Here is a 26,591-nt window from a genome sequence, read left to right as displayed (position 1 = left end):
TTAGCGGACCGAAGAAAGGCCGTCACCGCGAAGTGGAGACAGTTTTGGCCGATTTTGTTCAGACGCAGAGAGCAGCTGCCCTTCCAGTGACAACAGAAGTGCTCCAAGCGAAAGCTATGGAACATTCGAGGGAGCGAGGCCTAACGCCAAAGGATTTCAGAGCCAGCCAGGGCTGGCTTCAGAAATTCATGAAGCGCTTCGGCTTCAGCCTCCGACGTCGCACTTCAATCACCCAGAAGCTGCCAAGCGATTTCGAAGAAAAGCTGATAGCTTTTCAGCACTATGTGTTGCGAAAGCGAGAAGTGGCAGGCTACAACCTTGGGCAAATCGGCAATGCCGACCAGACGGCTGTGTATTTTGATATGCCAATGGCATACACCATGGATGAAAGGGGTGCCAAGGAGGTAAAGGTGCGCTCTGCGGGCTACGAGAAGCAGCGCGCAACTGTGATGCTGTGCTGCAGAGCTGATGGGCATAAACTCCCTCCTTATGTGATATTTAAAAGGAAGATACTGACTGCTCGAGAAACTTTCCCAAGAAATGTCATTGTGCGGGCAAATGAGAACGGGTGCGATGGTGGAAGAGTGGGTTAAGATTGTGTGGCGACGGTGTCCAGGAGCCCTTTGGACAAAGAACTCTCTCCTTGTTGTCGACTCTTACCATGGGCACTTGACCGACAATGTGAAGGCTGCGCTCACCCAAGCGAACACGGACCTCACTGTCATACCGGGCGGCATGACAGGCCAGTTGCAGCCACTTGATGTCTGCATCAACAAACCTTTCAAAGATCGTCCGTGGAAATATTACACATACTGGTTGACTGAGGAAGACCACATGCTAGCGGCAACGGGCCTCATCAAACGTGCATCGCTATCGTAACTGGCGGGCTGGGTAGCTGCAGCGTGGGATGACATCCCAGGTACTTTGATCGCGCATGCCTTTAAAAAGTGCAGCATATCTAATGCGCTTGACGGTACCGAAGATAGTGCACTGTTTGAAGGTGACAGTGACAAGGAACACAGCGACAACGACGACGTTGAATGAGCTCTGCACGTTAAGATTCAATAAATGCTGTTTGTCTTTTGTGAACGCTGTCCTCGCTTTTTTTGTTTGTTTGGCCTACATTCGAGGTACATAACATATATATATTTTTTTTGTTGTTGTTGTCAGCTTCGGACTTTAGGGGGTCGGCTTAGAATCGGGGTTGGCCTAGGTTCGAGTAAATACGGTATGTTGCCGGAGTTGCTAACATCCACACAATAAGTGGTACGTCACTACAGTAAAGCCTAATTATTTCAGATTCCACGGGACCGCAAACAGTATCCAAATTAACTGAATGTTGAATTATTGCAGGCATCAAGCAACAATAAATATGTGCGTACTACATCAGCACTACTTTATTTAGTGAATTAATCGGCAAACCCCATTTATATTTTGCATGAAAGCAGTGTGGAAGCTGCAATTCTCGTGATCTCATGACTGAAAAGTGCTCGCAGCAGTGAAGGCCTCGCGATTTCCTTTGCACTGTGGCCATGGCACACATTTTCACCTGAGACACACATTTTGCTGCTGTGTGTACATCGTAGTTATTTTTTTGCCAGTAAGCTGGTGTTTTTTTTTTTTTTCCCCATCCATCGCGATGTAGCCAGTTCTCTTGATCCTTGACAGTTTCCGCTGTGTTTGTTGTATTACATCTGCAACCATTGCACAGAGTCAAAACGGAACTACAGTCGAACCTCGATATAACGAATCTCAATCCAAGAAACTATTTTCATTTCCCATTTTTAGTTGCATTGAAAAGTGCATTTTCTTTTGCAATTTAACAAAGTACAGTAAAACCTCGTCATAACGAAGTTGTAGGGGGTCATAATTACTTCGTTATAACCATTCCTTCGTTATAGCCACTATCCAGTTCTATCCACAATTGGAAAGCAAGAGAGGTTGTACTCGCCACCAAATCTTGCAGCAGCCTGCCACACGAAAAAGAAAACGGCTGTCGCACGGAAAGAAACAAGCGAAAAAAGAAAGAACAGCAAGGAATGGCTACTTTATTCCCGCCAAATGGCTCATCACTGATCGATCAACAGCATACCAACTGGCGGTTCACTTCCCAGAAAAAAAGTCCTTGATAGATTTCTGCTGCATCTTCTTCAGGCAAATGATAGCTTTTTCAGCTACAGCCGCTGTTTCAAGTCTGTCCTCGTTGTCATCGTGAGCACCAAAGAAGCGGCGCAACAGGTCTGCCGCATCCAGCACTTATGTCGGTATGTCAGGTTCACCAATATTAGGCTCCGGGCTGTCGTCAATACATTTGTCACTGTCGTCATTAGGCACTTTCGCCACCGTGCGCACAATTTCTGCCTCTGTTAGCTCTTCCATTGTCACCGTGTCAGCATCAGCACTGACATACGTGCAGAAGGTGTTGCAGTTGGGCACAATGCTGGCGCCAAGGAGAGCGTCCCACGACGCTAGGGCTTGGTTGCCCGAGGCACCTTGATTGGCGGCAGAGAGAGAGAGAGAATCGACTTTTGTATTGAGCCCTTAGTGACGGTTGGTGTGCACTGGCACCAGATGGGGTGGAACCTTCTTCTCGGGTCCCATATGCGTCCAGCAGTTCCTGGCCTCTAGCCGCCAGCGTGAGCTGGGTCGGCAGGTCGGGGCTGGACAACAAGGTCTCCCATCGTTCACCGAGATCTTCGCTGAGATCTTCGCTGTTGGCGCCAAATGAGGCATGCCAGAAGCAATTGTTGATCGTGCTTGCTGGTACAACCATCCAAGCAGCCTGTAGCATCACGATCGCCATGTACAAGTCATTCGTGGACTCGCGCTTCATGCTCGTATTGAACAGAATCCGGTCGATCACACACTTGCGGTAGCCGATTCAAAGTTCATGATAACTACTTGGTCAAGGGGCTGCACAACTGCAGTACAGTTTGGCGGCAAGAAGCATAGCTCAAACTTTTTGAGTACAGCGGCATTGTGGTGGGCCACGCAGTTGTCCCTTATGAGGCATATCTTCTGGGTCAGCTCGCCCAGCCGCTCGTCCCACTCCCACAGCCATTGTGTGAAAATTTATCTCGTTGTCCAAGCCTTACGGTTGGACCAATAACTCACTTGGAGCTTTCGTTTGCCTTTAAAGCATCATGGTGACACACTTTTGCCGACCACGAGGGCTGGCACCTTTTCCCATCCATCCATGTTGGCACAAAGTGACATGGTTACATGGACCTTGCTCTCCTTACCACCCCGGCAGCGTTCACCATTGAGGGCCAAGGTTTCTTGCGGCAGCATCTGGTAGAACAGGGTTGTCTCATCCACGTTGAATAAATCCTTGGCACTTTATTTTTCTAGCAGCTGTGAAATGTTTGTCTCCACCCATGCCGCTGCAGCTTGGCGGTCGACTGACTGCACTTCCCCGCTGACAGTCCTGCCGGCGATGTTGTGGCACTCCTTGAAACGCTGCAGCAAGCAGACGCTCGCCACAAAATCGTCGTGCCCCATGGTGCGTGCGAAGTCCTTCGCTTTGCACTGCTACAGTACCCCACTCACAGGAGTGCTGCTTGCTCTTGCATCCAAAAGCCACTTGAAGACCGCCTTCTCTACAGCTTCGATAACAGGGGCTCGCAGCTCCTTTCTGTCGCCTTTTACGTCGCGTGGGACAGTACTGGTGACAGCTTCTTTGCTGCTCAAAATTGTCGACAGCGTGCTCAATGCTGTGCCGAAATCTTCGACCACTCTTTTCTTCATGCTGGACTCGATGGCTTTACGTTACTTCCTAATGTGAAATTTGAGCACAGCTCTTCACCTGTTTCGGCTTTTCTGTATACTGAGGCGAATAATTCGAGCAAGATATGGATGTACAGTTACAACTTTTTATTCTTCACTTCTTCAAGAAACGCTCCATTCCCAGTTCTTGATTGTCATGAAGGAAGCTTTGTGGTCGGAGAAATAGATGGATATATGCTATACTTGCTGCACCAATGCCTGGTTTGGCATAGCACACCTCTGGATTCTGGCAGCTACAGCGCTGGGCCTCTGCTCGGGCAGCTCGTTTAGCAGCAGCAGACAAAGGGCTTCTACCGGTTGCCTCACTCATGGCTCGGAAAGAACTGGCCGAGAATAAACTATTTATATAGGCAGATGGATTGTATTATAATATAAACTGTCTGTGAGCCTCTGACAATCTGTTTGGTGTGGAACATTTCGCACCAACCGCTGCAAACGGAGCGTAGCTTGGCGCAACTGCCTCGTTTATCGGGAGGTTGCAGGAGGCAGCGTGTAGGCACATAGGAACGTTGCGCGGCGAAGAGATGGCAGCGACTGACTGACACCGCTGACGCTGCTAGCGAGTCATCTGAAAATGGTTTTGTGTTTTGGCTTGGGAAGCGTGCACCGTGATCCGCAGATACTGAGCTGGCACTTCGGCAAGCAGAGAACACCGCACGGTCTCGCACGGTGGCGTACACGCAGTGGCGAACATGCAGCGGCGAATGGTGGCAGCTATGCATTTCGGCTTGGGCAGCAGCACATCATCGAGATCAGCTGCCACCGAGCCAGCGCTCTGATTGCCGCCGTACATGGGTGGCATTGGAAGAGGAGCGAAGAGAGCAAGGCTTGCACTGTGTGCGAGAGATGGCGCCAGGAGCGTGCACAGCTAGAGCAGCGTGCTGGCCCCAGCTACGAAGCTGGTTATGGCAAGGCACGACGGCGCCGCGAAACGCAGGAACAGGCACCAAAGGGCTACGCTCTAAAAAAAAAAAAGGTTCATTATACCCATTGCGAGGAAATTTTGGCTTCGTTAAAATGAGGTTTTCAATGCTTGGGCATATATAGGAATTTCAAGGGAAATCATGATTGCTTCGTTATATCCATTAGTTTGTTATATCCAGCTTTCATTATAACGAGGTTTTACTGTTATTTCGTGACATGCTTTCGATCTAACGAACTTTTTGGCCATCTCAAGCATGAACTTGGAGCTGGTGTGGCTAGTTCATCTAGCAAAACACTAAATATGTTGGCCGAGGCCACGGAGCAAGAAATATAGGAGTGGAAACTCCGCTGTTTGCGGCGACCAGAAAAGGTCACAAGCCCGCGGATATATTTTCATGCTGGCGGCACCTGGCGGCATGGGAAGAAATTACCGCTGTTTCGGTTGCCAGGGCAACCGGTCGAGTGTTGCTCCCGTTCGGCCGCGCGCGCCTGACTTCTACTGAGGGCACTCGCGCGCTTCTTTACCGCTTGTAGCCCGAAGAGCAACTGCTGCTACGCTTCAGCCATTTGAGCACAGTAAAAAATAAAACGCGTTTTCCATGACAGCTATAAGATCATACGTAGCTTCTGGTTGTAGCCAGGGCTATCTTGCTCCGTGGCGGGCGGTTTTCGGTTTTTTGCGCTTGCGAAACTGATGGCTATCTCGTTCCTAATCGCTCAAAGGGCGACCGCTTCTTTCTCGCTCTAGTGCTCACAGGGGTGCGCTTAGGAAGGATGCCGCCGTGCATGTGTTTCCGTTCCTTTTCTTTTTTATAAGACTCGCGAAAACTAGTTGCCCTAGCTGCTTGGCGATAAGAGGAAGATTAGCGGAAGTTTGCCACACGTGTTGCTTTTTTTGATGGGCACACAACAAAACAGTTTTCTTGAGTGCGCGCACCTACGCAGTTCGGTTACCCGCTGAAGCAAACACCCGTGTCGTCTGCTTGTCGTCTGCTTTGAGCGGGTGCCGCCGGAGTGAGCGCCGGGCGCTGCTTTTTTTTTTCCGCTGCTGCTTCTATGACGCGCCGCATGGTGCCGCCACTGCATAGGGTAGCGTCGGCGCATGCAACAATTGTGACTTTATCTGGTCGCCCGCGCTCGCTCGCGCTGACGAGAGTTTCACCTCCTATATGTCTTACTCCGTGGCCGAGGCAAACGTTATTTCGAAGATCTTTCTGCATGAAACGTTTGAGCGGCAAAACCACCGTCAAAGGGTGGGTGCCGGTACTTGGTAGGCAGGGACCACCGCTGCACCATTTGCTGCATTGGTGCACAACTTGCAGAGGCAGTGAGGCGTGCAGCAGCTCGCAGTGCTCGAGAAATGCGAGGCCTGGCAATGTCTTCTGCTCAAGAGGGATATAGAGGGAGTGAACGCACAGTAACGTGACCAAGCACACAAAGGGGTGAGGGGGGAGGGGCAGGAATGCACGCGTCCCCTCCTTCTACACATACTCTCTCTCGGCAGCAAGTGCAAAGGTCGAGTAAAAATGGCTTTACACTTTGTTTTTAATTTGCAGGCGCTGGCTTCGGGCACTAAGAGCGGTCAGCCATGGCATCCAAGATTTGTGGCACCGTGCAACGCAAATCTAGGACACCATGCGCCCCATCTATGCGTTGCTCATGGCGCGATCTCCACCGTATGCGCTAGTGCTCATAGCTTTGCTATTATAGCCTGACCTTCTTGCAGTTTGTTTACAATCGCTTACTAGCAAGATACTGTCCACCAGGAATGCTCTGGGAATTTGTGAAGTTCTTTTTAGTGCTGAAACTTTCAAACCTCGAATTAACGAAATTTGCAATTTAACAAAGTTTTGCGCTGCAAGTACAACTTCGTTGTATTGAGGGTCAACTGTACTGCTTGCTGCAACTGCTGTGGACCAAACCATGGTCACTCTTGACGAGATCATGGACCCAAACATGCAATTCTGAAAGCACATGGCCGATGCATTCACCTAATCAAAACGAAATTATGGTTTGCAAAAACCACTGCGGAAATAACTGTGGTTGCTGAGGACGCAATTATGGGTGGCAACTAAGCAATAACGAAGGCACATGGCTGACGCGGTGTAAGGCACATGACTGATGTGCTGACGCAGTGGTAAACGCAAGATTAAAGATTGTAACGGTACAAATAGTAGCGAAGCATTCCTTGTATGATTTTGGCTCATGACTATGGCAGTTCCTACTCCGCTGCTTCATTTCGGTTGGACGCTAGCATCGTTCTTGCTGTTTTGGGTTGCACATTTCTGGCGCTTTGAGCTCGCCGCGCTCCTAGAGTTGTCCGAGTTAACCAATGTGTGGCCAAGTATGTCCGAATTAGTTTGATTCCATTAATTAATGCATATGCTGGCTGGGACTTAGGACTAGTCGAGTTTTCCGAATGAATGATAACAAGGTTTTACTGTATAGCCAAAATAATTTTCAAAGCTTGTACAAACGTACAAATTATGTAGACCAAACAGCTGCACGCATCTAACAGTCTATGAAGCTGAAGGAGAATTTAAAGAGATTCAAACGCTTGTGTTGTTAAAAGCATAATGCCTGAGGACCAACCTTTATAGATGGTCTCCACATGAAAAAGGCAAAGTAAGAAAAACAAACTGCAAAAGGGGAAAATACCGACTTTCCACAGACAAACATAAAAAAAATTCACCAATGATCACGATACACCCTAATGCAAAATTTGATTGTAGCTTTATACGTGTTTTCCTTTCATAATGTATTGGCTAGGGCAGACAATCCGGCTCGTGTGGTACGTTGCAAATGTAGCGAAGTATAATGTGACTGCCTCTCTAACCTGGAGATCACGAGAGGCAGCGCGTGGGTGACACGTGGGGGTGATTCACAGCAGCCACCGCAGACAGAACTCCACTCATGGAGCTCTGTTTCCATACAGACAGCACGCATTGATCTAGCACCATCTCGTAGCCATTGTTTCCGCAAAGCCCGTCTTGCGTGACACTATGCTTTTCTTCTCATACTTTCACTGTACCCTCCTTCTCTGCTTTCCTCCTTGCACTCACTTCGTTATCATCTTTCATCTCCCATTGTGCTCCGCATTCCCTTTTATCCTTCACTGTGCTTGTTTGCTCGGTTTCGAGGGACAACGCCTACTCTCGCCACAGAAACAGGCACCTGAGAGCTGTGCTCTGAAAAGGGTTCCACTTTACCTTTCAGGCGGAGCATCAATAGCAATAGCAACGTACGCTAGAACCTTCGTTGGTACAATACTGTTCTGTGTGGTCTCCCGGCGACAGCGTTTGCAATGGAGAACCAAAAAAATCGCCCAATACAGTAAAACCTTGTCAATTCCAAAAATCGGGCTCGTCCTTTGGTCCTAGCAAGCATATGCATTATTTAATGGAATCAAACTCTCGTTAATTTGGACGTCTTGGGCCACACACTTGTTAATTCGGACAACTCTCGGAGATCGGTGAGCATGGAACACCGCAAATGAGCGACACAACAGAGCAAGAGCGGCACTGGCTTCCAACTAAAATGAAGCATCACAGTATGCATCGTCAGTGGCAGAAATCGTACGTGAACGTGGGACTGCTTTATGTGAATTTGTGCCTCTGTAGCTCTTATTCTTGTGTTTACCGCTGTGCATAATACTGCGTTGGCCGTGTGCCCTTATAACTGCACGGTCGCTGTCCTTGATGACATCAATAGAGACCACAGTTTCGTCTGCAGTGGTTGGGGCAAACAGTAGTTTTGTTCAGAATTAGCGCATTGTCATAAACACGGCGGAAGCTCTCGAGGATGAAGAGTACTGGCTGCTTCGCAATGGACAGATGTTCTGTTGGCAAGCAGCTCGCGGATGAAAAAATAATCTGGATGAGCGCTATAGTAAAAAGTATGTCTCGGGATGAAGCCGTGGCAGCACTGCGAGTATTAAGCTATGTTCACACTACGGTCGTAACGCGCGTAACAGCTCTTTCGGCGTATCGAACGTAACGGCTGTAAAAAAAGTTACGGCAGTTAAGCCGGCACCTTTGTTCACATTTACTGCTGCGTAAATTACGGCTTTTACAACAGGCCAATCAAATTTGGAGCTGCAGTATCGACGTCACCAGCGGTCCAGTATGGCTCCTGTCAACATGCAAGCGCTGGCCGAGATTGAAGATATTCACGCTCAAAACAAACTTATAGTCATGTATTCAATCGCACAAAGACGACGAAGGCGACGCAGAAGGGTTTGGGAGCGGCAAGTATTTCTCGACAGCGCCGTGGACGGCGATTTTTCGCAACCTTTTCGCCAAGCTCCGAGTTGGTGACGCTGTGATGTTTTCATAACTTCATGCGCATGTCGCCCCAGCAGTTGCGCTTCCTTGAAAACCTAGTGAGACCACCCATCGAAGTTGGGCGCACGCATCTGCGGCCATCGATTTCCTCGGCGGATAAACCAGATCAACTGAAAACGGTCTCGCAAGGCGCACTGCACAAATTTTCACGAACACAGCCAACCTAATCATGCGCACGGAATGGCGGAATGACACTTCCCGCGCCCGGAGCTGTGTGCAGACGGGAGAACGGAAGTGTCGTCACCGGTTGTTGAAAACTGAAAGCTTATCGGTCATTGGCTGTGTCGCAACGGTTGTAATATCACAGTCGTAAATGTTGCCGACCCTTTAATACTCTCACCCACGATTTTTGCGTGAATTGCGCACGCTTTTACCTTTACGTTCGCAGTCTGAACTAGACGCATACGCTTGTTGCGCTTCCGCTTACGCATGTTACGAAAAATCGGCGCCTTACGAACGTAGTCTGAACATAGCATTAATCAGTAGTGAGATGACAGTTGCAGCTTCCGTACTGCTTTTGTGCAAAATAGATTTGCTGATTCAGTAAATAGAAGAGTGTTGATGTAGTAAACATTTGCTTATGGTCTTCTTGATACCCTCAATAATAAAACATTTGGTTAATTCACGCATTTTTTTTTTCTAGTCTGAAATCTGAACACTAGATCCCATGTGAACAAGAAAAGATGCGAGGCACGCTCGAATGAGAGCAGTAGGCATAGCTCAGGGAAGCTTTCCTGCAGTACTTGCTCACTTGTGAAAGTGCCGGCGTGCACTGTTTCTTCTTCCAATACCGGCAAATCTCCTGGCAGATTGCACCTAAAATTCGCTGCTATTGCCACCAACCCTACTGCGATAAGAATCTAGGCGATAACCCAAATGTGTCGCCATTCCTTGCTGTTGTCATGTTTTGCTCTGGCTGCACTATATTCCGGCAATGCCCACCAGCTCGATTTTGTCTCCTGGCACTGTTTGAAACGTTAAGCAATAGGAAAACAGCAGTGCATCTCTGGCCTCTCGGGCCCCACCAGCTCGGTGCGCATCAGCATCTTGTCTTTCTTCCCTCTTTCTTTCCCTCTTCCCCTTCCCCCAACGCCGAATAGCTGGCTAGAGGAATATACCTCAGGCCGGCCTCTCTGCATTTCGTATCATTAAACTTCTCTCTCTCTCTCTCTTGGGCTACAATGATTTCTGCTACCCTTCATTTTAAAACATAGATGTCAACTACAATTGAGTCTGCCAGATTTATTTGGGGACCTAGTACTTTAGTGAGTTAGTATGTTTTTCTTGTGTTTTCCTTTTCCAGAACGTATGAATGAGGTTCTGCTGTATTAGACAATTACGCAGTAAGAATATTAGTTATATTGGTTATTAGTGGCACCAAAAATTCGCTTGATAATTAACAAGCAAACATGTACAGATGTCATTCGATGACCACGAACACTTGCTGCCTCAACGCTGATAGTATGATGAAGAGCACTGACAGTGGGAAGCGAATGCTTCGGGCTGCCTCGTGCTTCAATGTGCTTCTGAAACGCGAGATTACACGACTTCCGACACAAGGCATGCGGAAAGATGGTGCACATCAAGCCACCGGCAATCTCTACTCGCCCTTCGCCGTTGCACTCTCCACAGATTACCTCCTAGATACGGCGTGCAGACTGCATACGTGCTCAGCTTTGCAGACAGCCATTGCATAGCTATGGGCCAGGCTAGAGGACACGAGCGCTTGATTATGTGACCTCCAACACTGAGCATGCGTCAAGCTGCCATAGTTCTTGGCTCACCTTCGCATGCTTCCCCTGGCACCTACGGCGTGCAGGGCATAATCTTATCGCACTTGGAATTTATATGAAACATCATGGCGACGACCATGGCCAAAATTCGCCTGGCATGTCCATATGATTGCTATCACAGTAAATCCATAGAGTGACAGAATGCTCACGTTCGGTGTGAAACTTGGAGTGGAATGTATTCTGCTCTTCTACATAGTCTTCTATGGGATCACCTTATTTTTCCTTTACCTGCCTCTAGGTACGTTCGAGAAGCTGGTGGCGTCTGCATCGCTGATGAAGTCCAAACTGGATTCGGGCGTGTTGGAGAGCACATGTGGGGCTTCCAGCTTCAGGGGGAAGGTCAGCATTGCTTTCATCTATGCAGCTGCAGCTTCACGGCAGCTCTAACGGGAGTGTCCTTTTTTTTTTCTTTTCTACATTTGCCTGATGGTAGTTATTTGTCACTGCATGGCTGTGCCTTAACTCTTCACTTTGCTTGAATGCTGCCAGAAACCTTGAAATTTCCTTTGGTTATTCTTGTGCTTTATCATTTTTCTTTTTGATCTCTTATTTTTGAGCATGCACTAACAGTGAGCAAAAAAGCCAGAAATCTTTGTGGCAGATACGTCACTATTCTGGTGGCAACTTCCATTGGGGGCAAGGTATTGGGCCAGTTTTTCCTTTTATAAAAAAACTGCTCATTGCATAAGCTTGAGCTCTCGTTTCCCTGCTGTTGTGGTGACTGTGCTACATTTCGTTGAAACCTGATAATTTCAAAGCTTCCTGGAGTACTGCTAAATCCCCTTTAGTTTACTGCTGCTATCTGTACTAATCGACTGTCATTGCAAAATGTTTTTTTTTCTTTTTTCTTTTTTTTTTTTGAGGAAGGTCACTATTTTGCTGGTACATTTGTACCTTTTTTCTCTTGCAAGGTACCTTAGTTCTCCAAAAGAGAACATGTTTGCACCTTTGTAATAATGCTTGTGTGGTTGTAATTTAGTGGAAATGAAACCCCAGGCAGTCAAAATTAATCCAGCATCCCTCATAGACCCCGATTTCATTTTTCTTTTTCAAATTGAGGTGATTTGTAGCTACGGTAATATCGACTCAACGTGCATACTACGCTATTCTCAGGGGTGGGACTCCTGCGCTAATTGGGCCAATTTGATATAAACGCGAATTCCTGCACCAAACGCAGAAAAGTGACCGAAATTGCACCACACTGTGCCAGAACTGCTTTAGCATGTGTGCTGTGGCAGTAGCCACAAACAGTGAGCGGGCTCGTTCTCCAAAAAAAAAAGAGTGCAGCCACTGACATTCTGCATACTGCCCGACAGCTCCTCCCACACAGTTTCTCGTAATTTTTGTGCTTATAACACTGGATTTATTGGCGTTTCCGGCAAGTGGGCGGTGCATGTGTGGCCGCTACCAACTGTTGCCGCTGCGGTCGGAATGGCCAGGGCGGCTGTATTTATAGTCTGCTAGAATATGGTTGAGTGGGCCGAGCGGCACGGCACTTCCTAACTGATGTGGAAAACAACAAAAAGTAGGCTGAGGGTGCTGCGAGCGAACTAGAAGCTTATTTAGCTGTTTTTCCCTCGCATCCAGTGCTTCATTATCTTGTTGCCACTGTGGTCTCCAGTTTTGCTTTTGTACTGTTGGCATAAATAGAACAGCGTGCCATAACGAATGGCATTTATGTGTAATTACTGTCAATGACCAATTTTTTTCTGGCATGCTCGGTAATTCAGATGCCTTCGCAGAACTGCCACATACCCCATAAAGTCAATGTATAAGAACGTCTGAAATTGCAGATGCATAACTTTTCATTGTCTGACTTTCCCGACATTTTTTGCCATGACTGGAGGCCTGAAACAACTTTAATCGAAGCCACTGCCATTTTGATTGTCTTGCCATCCCAAACCAGTGCTCTCGCTGCAGATCCACTGGCAGCTGTAGCCACCACTGCGGCAATGCTAGGCCTAGCTACTCCAACGTTCGCTACCAGGCTTCTTCCTGTTTGGTGGTGTGTTTTTCATTGAAGCAGTTCACCGCTGTTAGCAGTGGTGCTGACTTCACCCTTGTAATCCTTACCAATGGCTTCGAAGCTCAGAAAGCATGATGTGTAGCATAATGCCAGTTCCCAAATGGCCTCAATACAGAAGTGTTATGCGGCGAAGCAAATGCGAAGTATTGCTGTGAAGCATAATGAGAATGTATAGGGCCAACTGTCGCGGGACATATGTATTCCTTAATTACGACTGACGATACGCTTAATAAGTGTACTGGCAGGCCTTTAGAGCTATGTCTAATGTGTCTGTGATGATTTGAGCTCTTGGGGCACTAAAGTGCATGCATTCATTTTTTTTTTATGTTTTCATGGCTCCTAGGGAGTCTAAAAAATTGGACTTTAACTGGTAGCCAGTTTCCAAGCATGGAGTAGTGCCATGTGTACGTTTCATAGTCTGAATTAAGCTACTGCTACAAATTTTTTCAGTTTCACTTAAAATGGAAACAAAATAATTAATGCATTGGAGTAGTCTCGGAATGGTTTGCTTTTGAATTTATGCTGATAATGCCTTCATGTGATTATTTCCTGTGTAGAGTGACACTGCCTCATAAACGCATACCTAGAAAGATAATAAAGTGTTGGCTATATGGTAGTTAAACACGTCGGGACTACCTAGAAAGCATTCTTTCCTGTCTGTTTTCGCCAATATGTAATGTCGGCATAATTTTGGCTTCAAGCTTAGCGCGAGCCCTATGGCACCTTTGTCAACCCGATAAGTAGCGGCGCAAGTACATGCTAGTGAGTTATTACTTAAGAAAAGTGTTCTACTTTGTGATTTCTTATTCAAGTTTTATTTGTCTGTGACTGTACATCTTCTCATTACGTAATCAAATCATCGGAAGCCAACAAAGACGCCAAGGGCAACATGGGGGAAAATACTTGTACTTACTAATTAAATTAAACAAATGATAAATTAATGGCAATGAAAGTTGATGAAAAAACAACTTGCCGCAGGTGGGGAACGTTCCCACGTCCTCGTGTAATGTGAAGGCGTGGTAGGAATGGCATTCAGCAAACCATAGTAGTTCATAACACTGGCTTCTCTGTACAGTCTATTGGCGAAGCCATTCCCAGGCACTGTCGAAGTATTGAAGAAAAATGTAATTATAAAAAATGTCTCGGGTTACTTTTTGAAATTTCTGACTCGCTATTGCAGAATGCATATTTTTGTAATTTGTACCACAAATTAAAAATCTAGACACTATTACCATAATTTGCATTTACTAGACTGTCTTAGTATCAGGGTTATCTGCTTAAAAATTTAGCTTAAGACGTTGCTTAACACAGTTGCAGTACAGCTGGTTAATTCTGTTTCGTTGTGGTTTCGAAGTGCGCTTCCATATTGCATTATTCCTCCGAAATTCACGATTGACCTGCTCCAAACTGCTTCAAAATGAAATTTTATGTGCTCTAAATTGCTCCAAAATGAAACTTAGTCTGCTCCAAGCTGCTACCGAATGCAATTTTTTTTCTGCTACAAAAAGCAATTTTCCTTGCCACAAAAATTACTCCAGAATAACTTTGGGCAGTCCTACCCCTGTATTGTTCCAATCAGTTGATCAAGTAGCATCTGCGTGAACTTTGTCTGCTTCCTTTGTGGCTGGTCAGAATGAGATGTTACAGCATTATGCCAAGCCTGAGCAGTCTCGGACCCTTGAATAATTTTTTTGTTTGTTGCAGACATCTGCCCTGACATTGTAACCCTGGGCAAACCAATTGGCAATGGCCATCCAATTGCCATGGTGGTGACTACGAAAGAAGTCTCAAGCAGATTCGAAGCTCAAGGTGTCGAGTACTTCAACACAGTAAGTTTGTCAGGGGCCTATCTGTACTGTGGCTTTTGTGTGACATTGTCATTTATACTTTTTTCCTTTGGCATCGGTTGTAGGGCCTTTATAAAGGCTCTGTCTAGATTACTGCACACACGTTACCCCCAGGTACCTCTGTCAGTTTTCTTGAACATGCTCTTTGACTGCTTGAAGCTCTTGCTAGATAAAGTAAAAACTTGTTTATTAAGGTTTCCTGGGGACACCTGCCAAATTCAAATTAAATGAAATTTGGACAAACATAAATGATAAACAGAAGGCCATACCGTGAAAACCCGCGTATAATACGAATCCGCATATAGTACGAGGTGAAATTTTTGGGATGCGAAATGGAAAAAAAGTTTTATCCGCATATAATAGGAGTTGGGAAAACTCGAGGAAAACATTTATTTAAATTGCACTCTGCACTTCAATCGCTGTCTTCCTCAGCTGCGCTCTCTTCGGATAGTTCCTTGTCGGACATATCTTTCCAGTGGTACTCATCCTCTGTGCCATCGAACGTGTTTGGGATGCTGCGCTTCTTGAATGCGTGACACAAGGTTCTCTGGTATGCTGGCCCATGTGTTCACAATCCATTTGCATTGTGGGGCTGGCGAAGCCGGCTTCAGCCGCCCGGTCGGCGTCGCTGCAGGCTCACCTGAGCGCATGCAATCTGCGTAGCACTGCTTGACCACGTCCTTGAATGCAGGGTGTCTACCAACTGGGAAAACCGGGCAAACCGTGAATTCTGAGGGAATTTGAGTAGTCTGGAAATACTCAGGGAAAACTAGGGGAACTTGTGCTTCTGCCAGGGAAAATTAGCTGTAATTTAATTGAAAGGGAACGACAGCCGCGTTAATGCCGGCTCCAGTAACAGGAATCGCAACGAATCGGCATTGACGCCGTATCGTCGACTCGAGGTATTGACAGAGTAGTTAACGACCGATTTTCCAGGCGCCCGATTTTTCGGACATGTCTAGCTTTGCGGTGCTGCCACCACCTACCCCATAGTCAATGTATGTTGCCCTGACTGCAGGTCTGAAATGGCATTAATCAAAGCTACCACCGCCGCCATTTTTTTATTATCTCGCCGCCTCGAACCGGCGCTCTCGCACACAGATCCGCTGCCCATAGCCACCACCGCGGCAACGCTAGGCCTAGCTGCTTCTACGTTCGCTATTAAGGTTCTTGCCTTGTGGTGCCGTGTTTTTCATTGAAGGAATTCGCCACTGTCAGCAATGGCACCGATTCCGCCTTTGTAGTCCTTGCGATTGACTTCGAAGCTCACAAAGCACAACTCGTTGCGCAATGCCCGTCTCCGAAAGTTAGCTTCGCCTCAATACAGAAATGTTATGCGGTAAAGCATAACAAGTTTGAGAAGGGGCAATTGTCATAGGACACTGTATGTATTCCTTAATTAGGCATGTGTGCACCCCCGTCTTCTGCCACAGTATGAGAACCAATGTGCCTATAAGTGTACTGACAGGCCTTGGTAGCTTTATCGGACGTGCCTGTGGCAACTTGAGCCCTTAAGGGCAGTTAAAGACATGCATTCATTTTTTTCGGGCACTCTAGGGGTCCCTAGGGAGTCCGAAAAATCGGAAGTTGACTGTACAACTGACCGAGAGGATGCTTCAAATGGTATGTGGGACGAACGCGTGGTGGAAGGAGGATGAGAACAGAAAGTACCGACACACTGAGGAATCAACGGAAAAAAAAGCGTACCGCCGCCTCTTCGAAAGAGCTTGAGCTAAAGAAAACATGTTGGCTGACGGCGAAATGCAGGTGTCCTTCATTCAAACCAAAATAAACTCTTTAAAGCAGCGAAACCCAACACAGATGTTGTGTACGGGCTGAGAGTATGTCGGGACAGTTGAGGTTGACTTTCCAGCATTTGAAAGAGAATCGTGGCTGTGACAAAGTTCAGGCCTCGTACCGATGAGCTTGCTATCAGAAATAGCTCATATTCGATAATATTGACTTCTGTATGCATCTCCTTGTCATTCATAATTGAAAATGTTCGACTCTATTTGGAATAGGTATTACCATTTCTTCTTTTCATATATATTTTAATCTTTGTGCATTTTAGTAACACCTTCCTTCTGTTTTCTTTTTGAATAAAATAGATATTACTCCTTACTATTCAAACTGGATTAAATCATTTTTTGTTTCAACATGCTTACGCATCGGGCCACATGGGGTTAGCCCGTCTTGACATAAAACAAAGTTCTGGCTCGTTAGGGGAATTTTGCAAAGGTGCTCAGGGAAAACCTGGAGAACTCCGGAAATTTAGAAGTGTCAACTTGATAGACACCCTGGAACGAGTTGTTCACGCAAACTTAATCTAAAGGCTGCAGCTGAGACGTCATTCCACCCTGGATAACAACGAGTTCAGTACGGGATTCACGCAACAGCCTCTTCGCTGAGTTGGCCAAATGGCGCATCCAGCACGAGGATGGACGGAAACGACAACAGTATGCCGGGCCGTCTACACCAGATGGACTTTATCCACATCCAGCCTTTCTCATGGCATCTCACGGCCACATTTTTTGGCAGCTCCTCACCTTTAGGCACTGCCTTGCACTTGAAGACGACATAAGGCGGGAGCTTGCGTCCGTCTGCCGTGCACGACAACATAATGGTAACTCGCATTTTCTCATTGCGAGTGGATCAGGCATAAACTTGCTTAGAGCCCTTTTCGTGCATGGCGAGCGGCGATGGCATGTCCAGATTAACCGGCATTTGGTCAGCATTGCCGATTTGCCCTAGCTGGAAGTTCTTGGACTTGCGCAGCGAAATAATGTGGCGCTAGAAAGCCACAAGCAGCTCTTCGAATGATTCGGGCAGCTTTTGTGAAATCTAAGTTCGGCGGAGTAAGGAAAATCCAGCGCGGCACGCGTAGTGATAAATCCAGTGCTTGCTTGCTTGCTTTGAAGGTGGAGCTCGGTAGACCTTTTTCTCTTGCAAGCTCCTTAGCTTTTGCCTGCATAAGCTCCACGCTTGCAGCTAGATGCGCAGCTCACTGTTGGCGTACGAACTCCGTCGGGGCGAGTTCGATTTTCGGAAATGTCCCACTTTTCGGGTCGCGAAAGCTTCTTCGCGTTCTGCTGCACACAAAAAGAGCTTCCTTTTTCCACACATGAATGCTTTCCTCATTGACGCCAGACTGCCTCCCGACCGCACTCTTGCCGATGTCCTGTGCGGCTAAAATAACCTTTCTTTTTAAAGCAACTGAGTACTGTTTTCGTGGTCCGGACATCTTGGTCCTTCAATGCGGAATAAAAAAAAAAAAGGTGCACTTCGCAAATTGTGGTTTGCACGTGTGCTGCCAAGGTGCGCACTCAACAATAAAGAAATGATGCTGTAGTCATGCAGCAATAACGAAACCAAACCGTACCCACGTAGCAATAAGGAAGCCAAGCTGTAGCCACACAGCAATAATGAAACCAAAACTTCTAGACCAAATTTCTGACTGAAATCTTTGTTTGGATCCGCATGCAGTACGCGGCAAAAATTTGGGTCGCTAATAATACGGAAAAAACCTCGTATTATACGTGGGTTTTTACGGTATTTGATGATGAAAGGAATGGGAGCACCTCTGAAAGCATCGCCATTTATTTACAAAAGAAATCCATGATCATTTTCTGCTTTTTTTTTTCCGCTGAAAGTGATTGGTGTAAGCTTATCTTGCTCATCCTCTTCAACACTGAAGAACAGCCATGCACGATTGAGTCCTTCCATCACCTGTGGTAACAGACGGCACTGGTGCTTCCTCTTCATCCACGTCATCGTCATCTTCCACTGCATCGTCATTGCCGATTACTTGGGCAATGATTTTATCATCTGTGATGGCATTACAGACCATGGCACTGCTGTTGACACTTATGAAGTCTACAAAGTCCATGCTTCATATACAGACCTCATATCTGCTAACAACAGCGCATGGGACACTGTAGCGCCCGCCGACGCTGCCACAAGGGGACGCTAAGGTCAGCGCCTTGGTGCCAACTGGGAAAGATGACAAAAATGTTGGGTGGTGCATGCTTGAGGTGCAAGCAGAGCATGCATTGCTGTCCTGGAAGCCTACTATGCTGGTCATCTTGTTCTGGCACTCTGCTGCGACACCTTAATTCCCAACAATACCAACCGCGCCTTCCACTGGCTCATTGGCCTTACCAGTGAGATTACGTGCCGCATGCACACTATGCTCAGAGTGCATTCGATTATGTTCATGGCAAATAATCTCGCTGATGACGCAAGTGTGCCTGCACAAGGCATAAATGGCATCTCAGGCCGTACATTCTTGTGTTGTTAACAAGTCCGAGGTCTGAACCTGAACTGGAACGCCATCATTCTCCTCAGGTCCACTAGTCCCCGGTATGCCATGCAACAAAGACATGGTGGCCCGCGCACAGTGGGCCTCTTCGATTATCCGTCCTTGACAGTCCTGGACTTTCCGAGACGCTGCATATGCAATGCTCACTGGCTGAAAGCACTGCCTTAGATGTAGGTCTGGGCGCTGCTGTGACAGAAACGTCGCACAACACACACGACGGGGCACTGAGACAACAAAGACAATAAAAGATGGCACAGCTTACCTCGCTTGCTCGACCTCTGTGGCTGACAAGTTGCTCGACGTGTTGAATGCGCGGCTGCACCACGTTGGCCACGTCATTTGCAAATATAAACATAAGCTGCCAGCTGTGACGTGCTTCCAGCTCCTTTAATCTTCTCTGGTGCATGCTTTCCACAAAAGCATAGTCTGTAAGATTCAAGGGAGCTATAGCTGGGATGGGGATTGATGACAATGGTGATAAGTACCATCGTCATCTATAAGCATTATTTTCCCTCCCCCCCTTCCGTTTTTTTTTTTTTTTTCCATCAAAGTTCATCTGCCATCTGTGTAAATGTGTAGCCAGGGTGTCGGCATGCTACTACTTCATATTTTCGAGCCTACTATGTAAATCTAAAGCTAGTTTTGTGATGAGGCACTCGAAGCTACGAAAAAAGACCATTGTGTGCCTATGAACGGTGTTCAGAACGAGGAGCCACCATATGGTATTTCGCAAAGATGGCAGCTGTGAACATGCAATGATCATGGTGACTCTTGAGAAAGTTTCAGCTACATGCTTCGCTACATGGTTTCGGCTACATGGTGCATATTCTTTTTTTTTCCCATCTCTAGTATGGTGGTAATCCAGTGTCCGTGGCAGTGGCTTCTGCAGTGTTGGACGTCATTGAAAATGAGAAGCTGCAGCAACACGCCAAGGAAGTGGGTGCCTACCTCCTGGCCTCGCTGCGAGAGCTTCAACAGAGGCATCCCCTCATCGGTGATGTCCGGTAAGTGGCCATGTCGAGTGACCAAAGTTCAGTCTCTCCATAATGTGCATCTCTCACTTTGCTGACACTCTAGTTGCTATTACTGGCTGAACGTATGTCATTGCACATTGCACCTGCCGTGGTTGCTCAGTGGCTATGGTGTTGGGCTGCTCAGCAGGAAATCATAGGATCGAAATCGCAGTTGGCGCACACGTCTCTGCCATGGCTGCGCATGGCTGGAAGCGTGGCTGAGCACATACGCAGCCATGCACCCTGCATTAGAAGTAATCTGCCACATGTACAAAGACTGGGCATGCCGAGATGGCATGGCATTATGTAAGCTGTCTTGCTGCGTGTTTACTAGTGAAGTTTGCGTAATCTTGAGTTTTAGTGATCCGTTGGAGTGAGAGGCAGAAGCATTCGAACCCCGTTGCCGGCGCTTTTCATGGTAGCGTCGTCTCAGTGCGGGCAATGCTATCAGTTGCGGGGGCGGACTGCACGGGAAAGCACGGCTGGTTGTGCTTGATTTGTGCCGCCTACCTGATGATTTATTTAATTTATTTCATTTATTTTCACCTTAAAGGCCCGGAGACATTATATAAGTGAGGGCTTTAATCCTTGTGACAATGTTAGAACAAATGTATAGAACCATAAAGAAACAGTAAACTAAAACAAGCCAGGAACAATTGTGAAAAAAGGGGAACATCATGTTAGAGTAAAGGTAGGTGGGATTGGTAATTAAGCAATGTGGTTATTTAACATTTCGCAGAACGTTTTACAGTCGGTGCATGACACAATATCTTATGGGAGATGGTTCCAATGGGCTATCGCGTCGGGGAAGAATGAAGTGTTCATGGCAGATGATCGGGTGTTAATGTTTGCTATGGGACGTCTGTGGCTTGGCTTAAGCGAGAGGATGTACGTAAGGGTGGATTTAATAGGGAATGCCTGGAGTGTGGATGGTAATAAAAGGTGTGAAGCAAGCAGAGACGAGAGATGATCCGGCGGGAAGCAAGTGATGGTAGTTCAAGTGTTTGTTTTAGTGCGGTTATGCTGGTTTCACGAGAGTAATTAGAAGTTATAAACCGAGCAGCGCGATTTTGTATTGCTTCTATGTCATAGGTAAGATATGATTGGGAAGGGTGTCAGATAGATGACGCATATTCTAACTGTGGACGTACGAATGTTAGATATGCTAACTTTTTTTTATTTCTGGCGATGCAGCTTTCAGGTTACGTTTTAAATATCCAAGGGTACGTGAAGCATTGGAACAGATGGTGTCAATACGAGTTGCCCATGATAGTGTCGATGTCATGTGAATGCCGAGATATTTGTAAGACTGGGCATGATTGATAGGAGCTGAATTTAGTGTGTAGGTGTGACTGGTTAAGCTGTGGTTGCGGGTGAATGACAGAGCTTTGGATTTAGCAATGTTAAGTGGCATGAACCATTTCTTGCACCATACTGCGATGGAATCGAGATCCTGTTGTAGTGCGGCCATGTCGTTCGAGCCTTTGATAGGGGAATATAGGACACAGTCATCCATGAAAAGATGTAATTTATTCTTATTGTTAGCAAGTAAGTCATTGATGTAGGTGAGGAAAAGTAGAGATGATAAACCAGCGCCTTGTGGCACACCCAATGTTGCGCTGCTAAGTGATGAGTCATGGTTATTTGCAGAGGTAAACTGTGTGCACCCTTTTAAGAAGTGTTCAAGCCAGGTAAGCAAGCTATTTGGGATTCCGATAGATGCGAGTTTTTGAAGTAGGTGATTATGGGAAACGTGGTCAAATGCTTTCGAGTAATCCAAGAAAATGGCATCAATCTGCAAATGAAGGTTCATGAATTGCAGAATGTCATGGGTGAACTTGGCCAGTTGGGTCTCACATGAAAATAGTTTTCTGAAGCCATGTTGGTCAGGGTAAAAGAAGCTGATAGATTCCAGGTGAGCCATTAGGTTGGATGAGATTATATGTTCTAGAAGTTTAGAAGGAATGCTGGTCAGAGAAATTTGGCGATAATTTGTAGCATGGGAGTGGTCGCCAGTCTTAAAGAATGGTATGACATGGGCCTTTTTCCAGTCGTCGGGCAAGCTTTCAGTCTTTAAGGATTGTGTAAATATTAGGTGTAGTACCTCGCTTGAAACGTTACTGGTGTTAAGTATTTTGGCGTTAATTCCATCACACCCAGCTGAGGTGGTTAGTTTTAGTGAATGAATGAGGCTACATATGGCATCAGGGTTGATCTTGATGTCTGGCATTAATTTTACTGAAAGTGGTGGTATTGGTTCAATGGAAGTGTCATTAGTGTTGGAGAAAAACTGAGGTGAAGTAGTTTTTAAGAGCTGATGCACATTTCTCAGTTAGATTACCATCCAGATCTGTTAGTTCAATCTGTCTAGTATGTGTCTTTACTGAAAGTAAGCGCCAGAATTTATTGGGGTTTGATCATAGAATTGTCAGAAGGTCATGATTAAAGAAGCTATCTTTGGCTATCATCAGCTCCTGAATATATTGGTTAGAGCACAGTTCGTATTTTCCCCATGTTTTTGAGTTATTTCTAAGTTTGGCTTTTCTGTAAAGTCATTTCTTTTTAGTAAGGAGCGCTTTGAGCCATTTCTTAAACCTTTCATTGTTAGTCGGATTTCACGAGAACTGTTGGTATGTATCCAGCTTCCAAGTTGAGCACCACATTCTTATGAAGTTCCCAGTTGCTATCGACAGTTCTTGATAAGTAAGACTGCTGAAAATCATTTTAAAAATTTTGCAGTTCGTTATTTATGGCGTCAAAGTCTGCCCTTTTTATAATCTTTGATTTTTTTTGTTGTGGGTGACTTTTTCTTAAGCGCTATTGTCATGCAGATATGGATGAGGTTATTATTGCTAAGACCGGGTAGTGTGGTAACGCTCTTTAAGCTATCAGGGCAAGATGTGAGCATAAGGTCCAAGGTGTTATCCCCACTTGTAGGGCATGATATCACCTGATGCAGGTTGAACTCGAGAATAAGATCAATAAATTGTTTAGTGAGCGTATAATGGTTTCCAGCAAGTACGGACGCGAGCACAAGTAAGTAGAAACCGACAGGACAACGCTGGACTTTCTACTTACTTGTGCTCGCATCTGTACTTGCTGGAAACCATTATACGTTCACCATGCATCAACTAGCCCAGCAAACTACTCTACTAAATTGTTTAGCTTCGGATAACAGTGACCTGTTGGTTACAGAAAGCAGAGGCCAGTTAATGTTAGGGTAATTGAAGTCGCCAAAGAGGGGAATAGGTGTGTTAGAGAATTTGCCAGTGATGTCGGTTAGTGCTTTACGGAGTAAATCGCAGAATGATGGATGGCTGTCCGGCGGCCGATTGCACACGCCAAAAATTGTCTTTCCAGGACCGTTGTAAGCACAGGTCCACAATAGCTCAAGATTATGATCCCGACTGATCAGGGAAGATGAGAAGGTGTTTCTGATAGCTAATAAAATGCCCCCTCCGCTTTAGCTGCTCCGATCATGGCGATAGAGAGCATAGCCGCAATTTGGAGGGAAATTTTTGCTATGCCTTACGTCTCCGTTTAGCCACGTTTCAGTTAATACTATGATGTTGGCATCGATGTTCTGAGTGAAGCTGCAAAGTTGTTCTCGTTTGGGTAGCAAACTGCACATGTTAGTGAAAGCTGTGTTAAGGAGAGGTAAAGATGAGGCGCGATTGCAGGATAAAGTTGAAGTGATAGGCTTCGTTGTCCGTCATTGCACGTTTTCGTGTCTTGCGATTTGCGATGTGATGTTTCCATGCACCTTTATGAATGGCCTCGCAGCCTCAATCACGCTGTCAGAAGTAGGGTCGTAGGGATAGTGCTTATTGTTGACAAGCAACTTGTCTACGTGTAGTTTGAACGCACATTTTTGTGGTCATATGAAATTTAATAATTTAGAATGTGCGATGCGAGTTCCGAACGGTTGCTTTTTTCATGTTCTCTGCTTCAAAGGATTGGTCAAGTAGCAGGAGCGAAATCTTCACGTATAGCGAAGTTTGTTGCCTTTAGTTTCCACCCACAGGCCAGAATGTTTTCCTTTTAATTGAAATGAGCCAACTTGATAATTGTTGGGCGTTTTCTTTCGGGACGGTATTTGCCTATGCGATGAGCACGTTCAATAGTGCTCGGTTCTAGATGCATTTCCAGCTTGCAAGCGCAGAAATTGACGATTTTTTCCTCGGACTCTTTCCATGTTTTTTTTTTTTCGTTATCTTCCAGTCCAAGGAAAAGCAAGTTATTATGGTGCATTCTGTTGTTTGTGTCAGTGCTCTCAGCTTTTAGCAGCGCTATCTCTTTGATGGCACCATTTTGTCGAGTCACAATTGCTTCGTCCTGGTGGTCGTTTTCGGGCACAGTAATATGTTTTGTCAGCACAGCTATTGTGTTGTCTTTGAGAATGTTGGCTTCTCTGAGCTCACCTGTATTGGTACGTATTTCCGAAATTATTTCTTTAGTTCTTTGATCGTCTGTGAAAGGGAAGAAACGGTGTCTCAGTCTGGGCCTGGGTTAAGTTCAACGTCTCCAGAGAGCAAGAGGATTAGATTGGACAGAAGTGCAAAAGCCACAGCTTCATAGAACAGATGCACAACTCTACACCATTTCAAATTGCATGGGCACAACACTGCGAAGAGACAATTTTCGCTACGAAATTCCTTAGCATTTTGTAAGTAACTAACCTGGAAAGTTGGGAAAGCGATGAGCATCCTGTGTTCAACGGTGTCGTGCCCCAGCTGACCAGCTTTGCAGCGCCGATTAAATACGCCTCGTGCACTGCCTATAGAGGCGCCACTGATAGCCACCTAGCGGGCGCTACTAACAGTATGCCTGGGAGCAGTAGCAGATGACAACCCTTTGCAGCAAGGGTGGCTGAAATTCGCGGCTGCGATTTCTCCTTTGTTCGGGCGCCAGACTGCTTCTTCTGTGGTGACAGCTATAGGGAAGACGCTGACCATTGTGGGAGCGGGTATGAACACGATGTTACCGGTGTTTGGGGCAACATATGGGCCACATACTTGCCAGGTGCGTCCCGCAGACAAACGTCATGAACACCATTTACATGAAGTGGAGCTCATGTGAACTAGCCGTCAAATTTTGTTGACTTGTGCGATGTCGCGATAGTGTTTTTTTTTTTTTTTTTAATTCTACCCTTGCCGTAATGCTGCTTCTGTACCTCAATAATAAGCACCCCTCTTTAGCGCAGACTTATAAAACAAATCCCACGGTGAGATGTCTGCATATGCCGTTGTGATTTTTCTGCTGATGAATACATGCGACATCACCAAATAAGTGTAGTCAAAGTCGGCTGAAGAAGAATAATTGCGAATTTATTGATGGAAACGCGTACACTTAGCCAACGAAGTCGCCAAACGCACGGGTTAATTAAAGTGCGTGTTAGTGCTGTACCGCCGATGAACTACCGTTCCCGCTGCAGTTCTTGCAATTTTAATTTCCCCAAGGGCTTGGAAACGTACAAAGCTGAAGTCTGAATACCTTTTGGGTACTTTTTAAAAAAAATGTTACTAGAGAGAGGTGCCACGTGATATATTTAAACGCAGAGCAGCGCCAGTCAAAATAGATGAGTGCTGGCGGCAAGGCCGGGTTTAGTCCTCTGCGGCGTAAACATAATAAGAAAGAATTCAGTTGAGCACAAAATTCACATGCAAGAAGCAGCTACGTTGTGAAACAAACAAGTCACTCAGCGTGTTAAGTCTGCTCAGACAGCATCGAGGTGTGATGACTTCCCAAACGTGATGCAAACTTTTCAGCGAAAAATGGAACAAAAATACCATATGCAGCAACTATTAGCAATTCTTGCCCTGAACTACCCATTTCCTTAACACATTTCCCCAAAAACCACAATATCTAAGATGCCCTCAGGCGAAAAGAATAACGCTGTTAAAGAAGCACTTGCTTGGTGTCATTCTGATTAGACACAGCGTGATTTATACTCTTTACAAACGAGGCAGGGTGAAAACCTCGCAGCTCAAAAGAATCAACAAGAGTTATGCATGGAGCAACTAGCAACAGTTAAACATGTGTGAAACCACGCATAAAATAGATGTAAAAACATGAAGTGTGCGACAGCTGGTGCGAGGATTTACCCGGCCACATAAAACCAACAATTTCAGTTCTTGCAAACTTCAGTAGCTTTAACATACAACACAATGCACTCATGCAGTGTGCTGCCTAGCTAGCGCAACGTGGTAAAGAAGCGGCAAACGGCATTTCGAACTTTAGCAAAATGCCTTTAAACCGCATACTGCTCTGCAGATGAACTTCGTCGCTTACGCGTCTAACTACGATCGAGTGGAAAAAAAACACCGAAGCGATAAAGGAAAGGATGAGAACAGGAAATTTCCCGCCGAAGCGACCATCCATTGCTACCATTGCTCCCGCTGATGAGGCTTTGCGGGGAATGATTAGAACCGTATCGCCGGCTTTGTTTTCGGCGGTATTTGAGCCCCCCACCCTGCAACAATTCTTTTTCGAGATTCCTTGAAGCTTTGGCCACCCCACACATGCGAAGGGTGTTGCCTAT

At 46.2% G+C, this 26,591-nt stretch overlaps 1 protein-coding gene across 3 annotated transcripts in view; it reads left to right on the top strand.

The window, feature by feature from the left end:
- The window catches only part of LOC135915698 (5-phosphohydroxy-L-lysine phospho-lyase), a 56,481-nt gene that overhangs the window by 24,169 nt on the left and 5,721 nt on the right, over positions 1-26,591 (top strand). For all 3 annotated transcript variants that reach the window (XM_065448836.2, XM_065448837.2, XM_065448839.1), the window contains 3 exons: positions 11,085-11,185; positions 14,577-14,701; positions 19,887-20,041. In XM_065448836.2, coding sequence (XP_065304908.1) covers positions 11,085-11,185; positions 14,577-14,701; positions 19,887-20,041 — 381 coding nt within the window. The remainder of the gene's footprint in view (positions 1-11,084; positions 11,186-14,576; positions 14,702-19,886; positions 20,042-26,591) is intronic.

This window comes from Dermacentor albipictus, unplaced genomic scaffold (assembly GCF_038994185.2).
Source record: "Dermacentor albipictus isolate Rhodes 1998 colony unplaced genomic scaffold, USDA_Dalb.pri_finalv2 scaffold_13, whole genome shotgun sequence".
NCBI classification, from domain to species: Eukaryota; Metazoa; Arthropoda; class Arachnida; order Ixodida; family Ixodidae; genus Dermacentor; species Dermacentor albipictus.
Note: the sequence above shows the minus strand (reverse complement) of the source record. Positions and strands in the feature narration are given on the sequence as shown.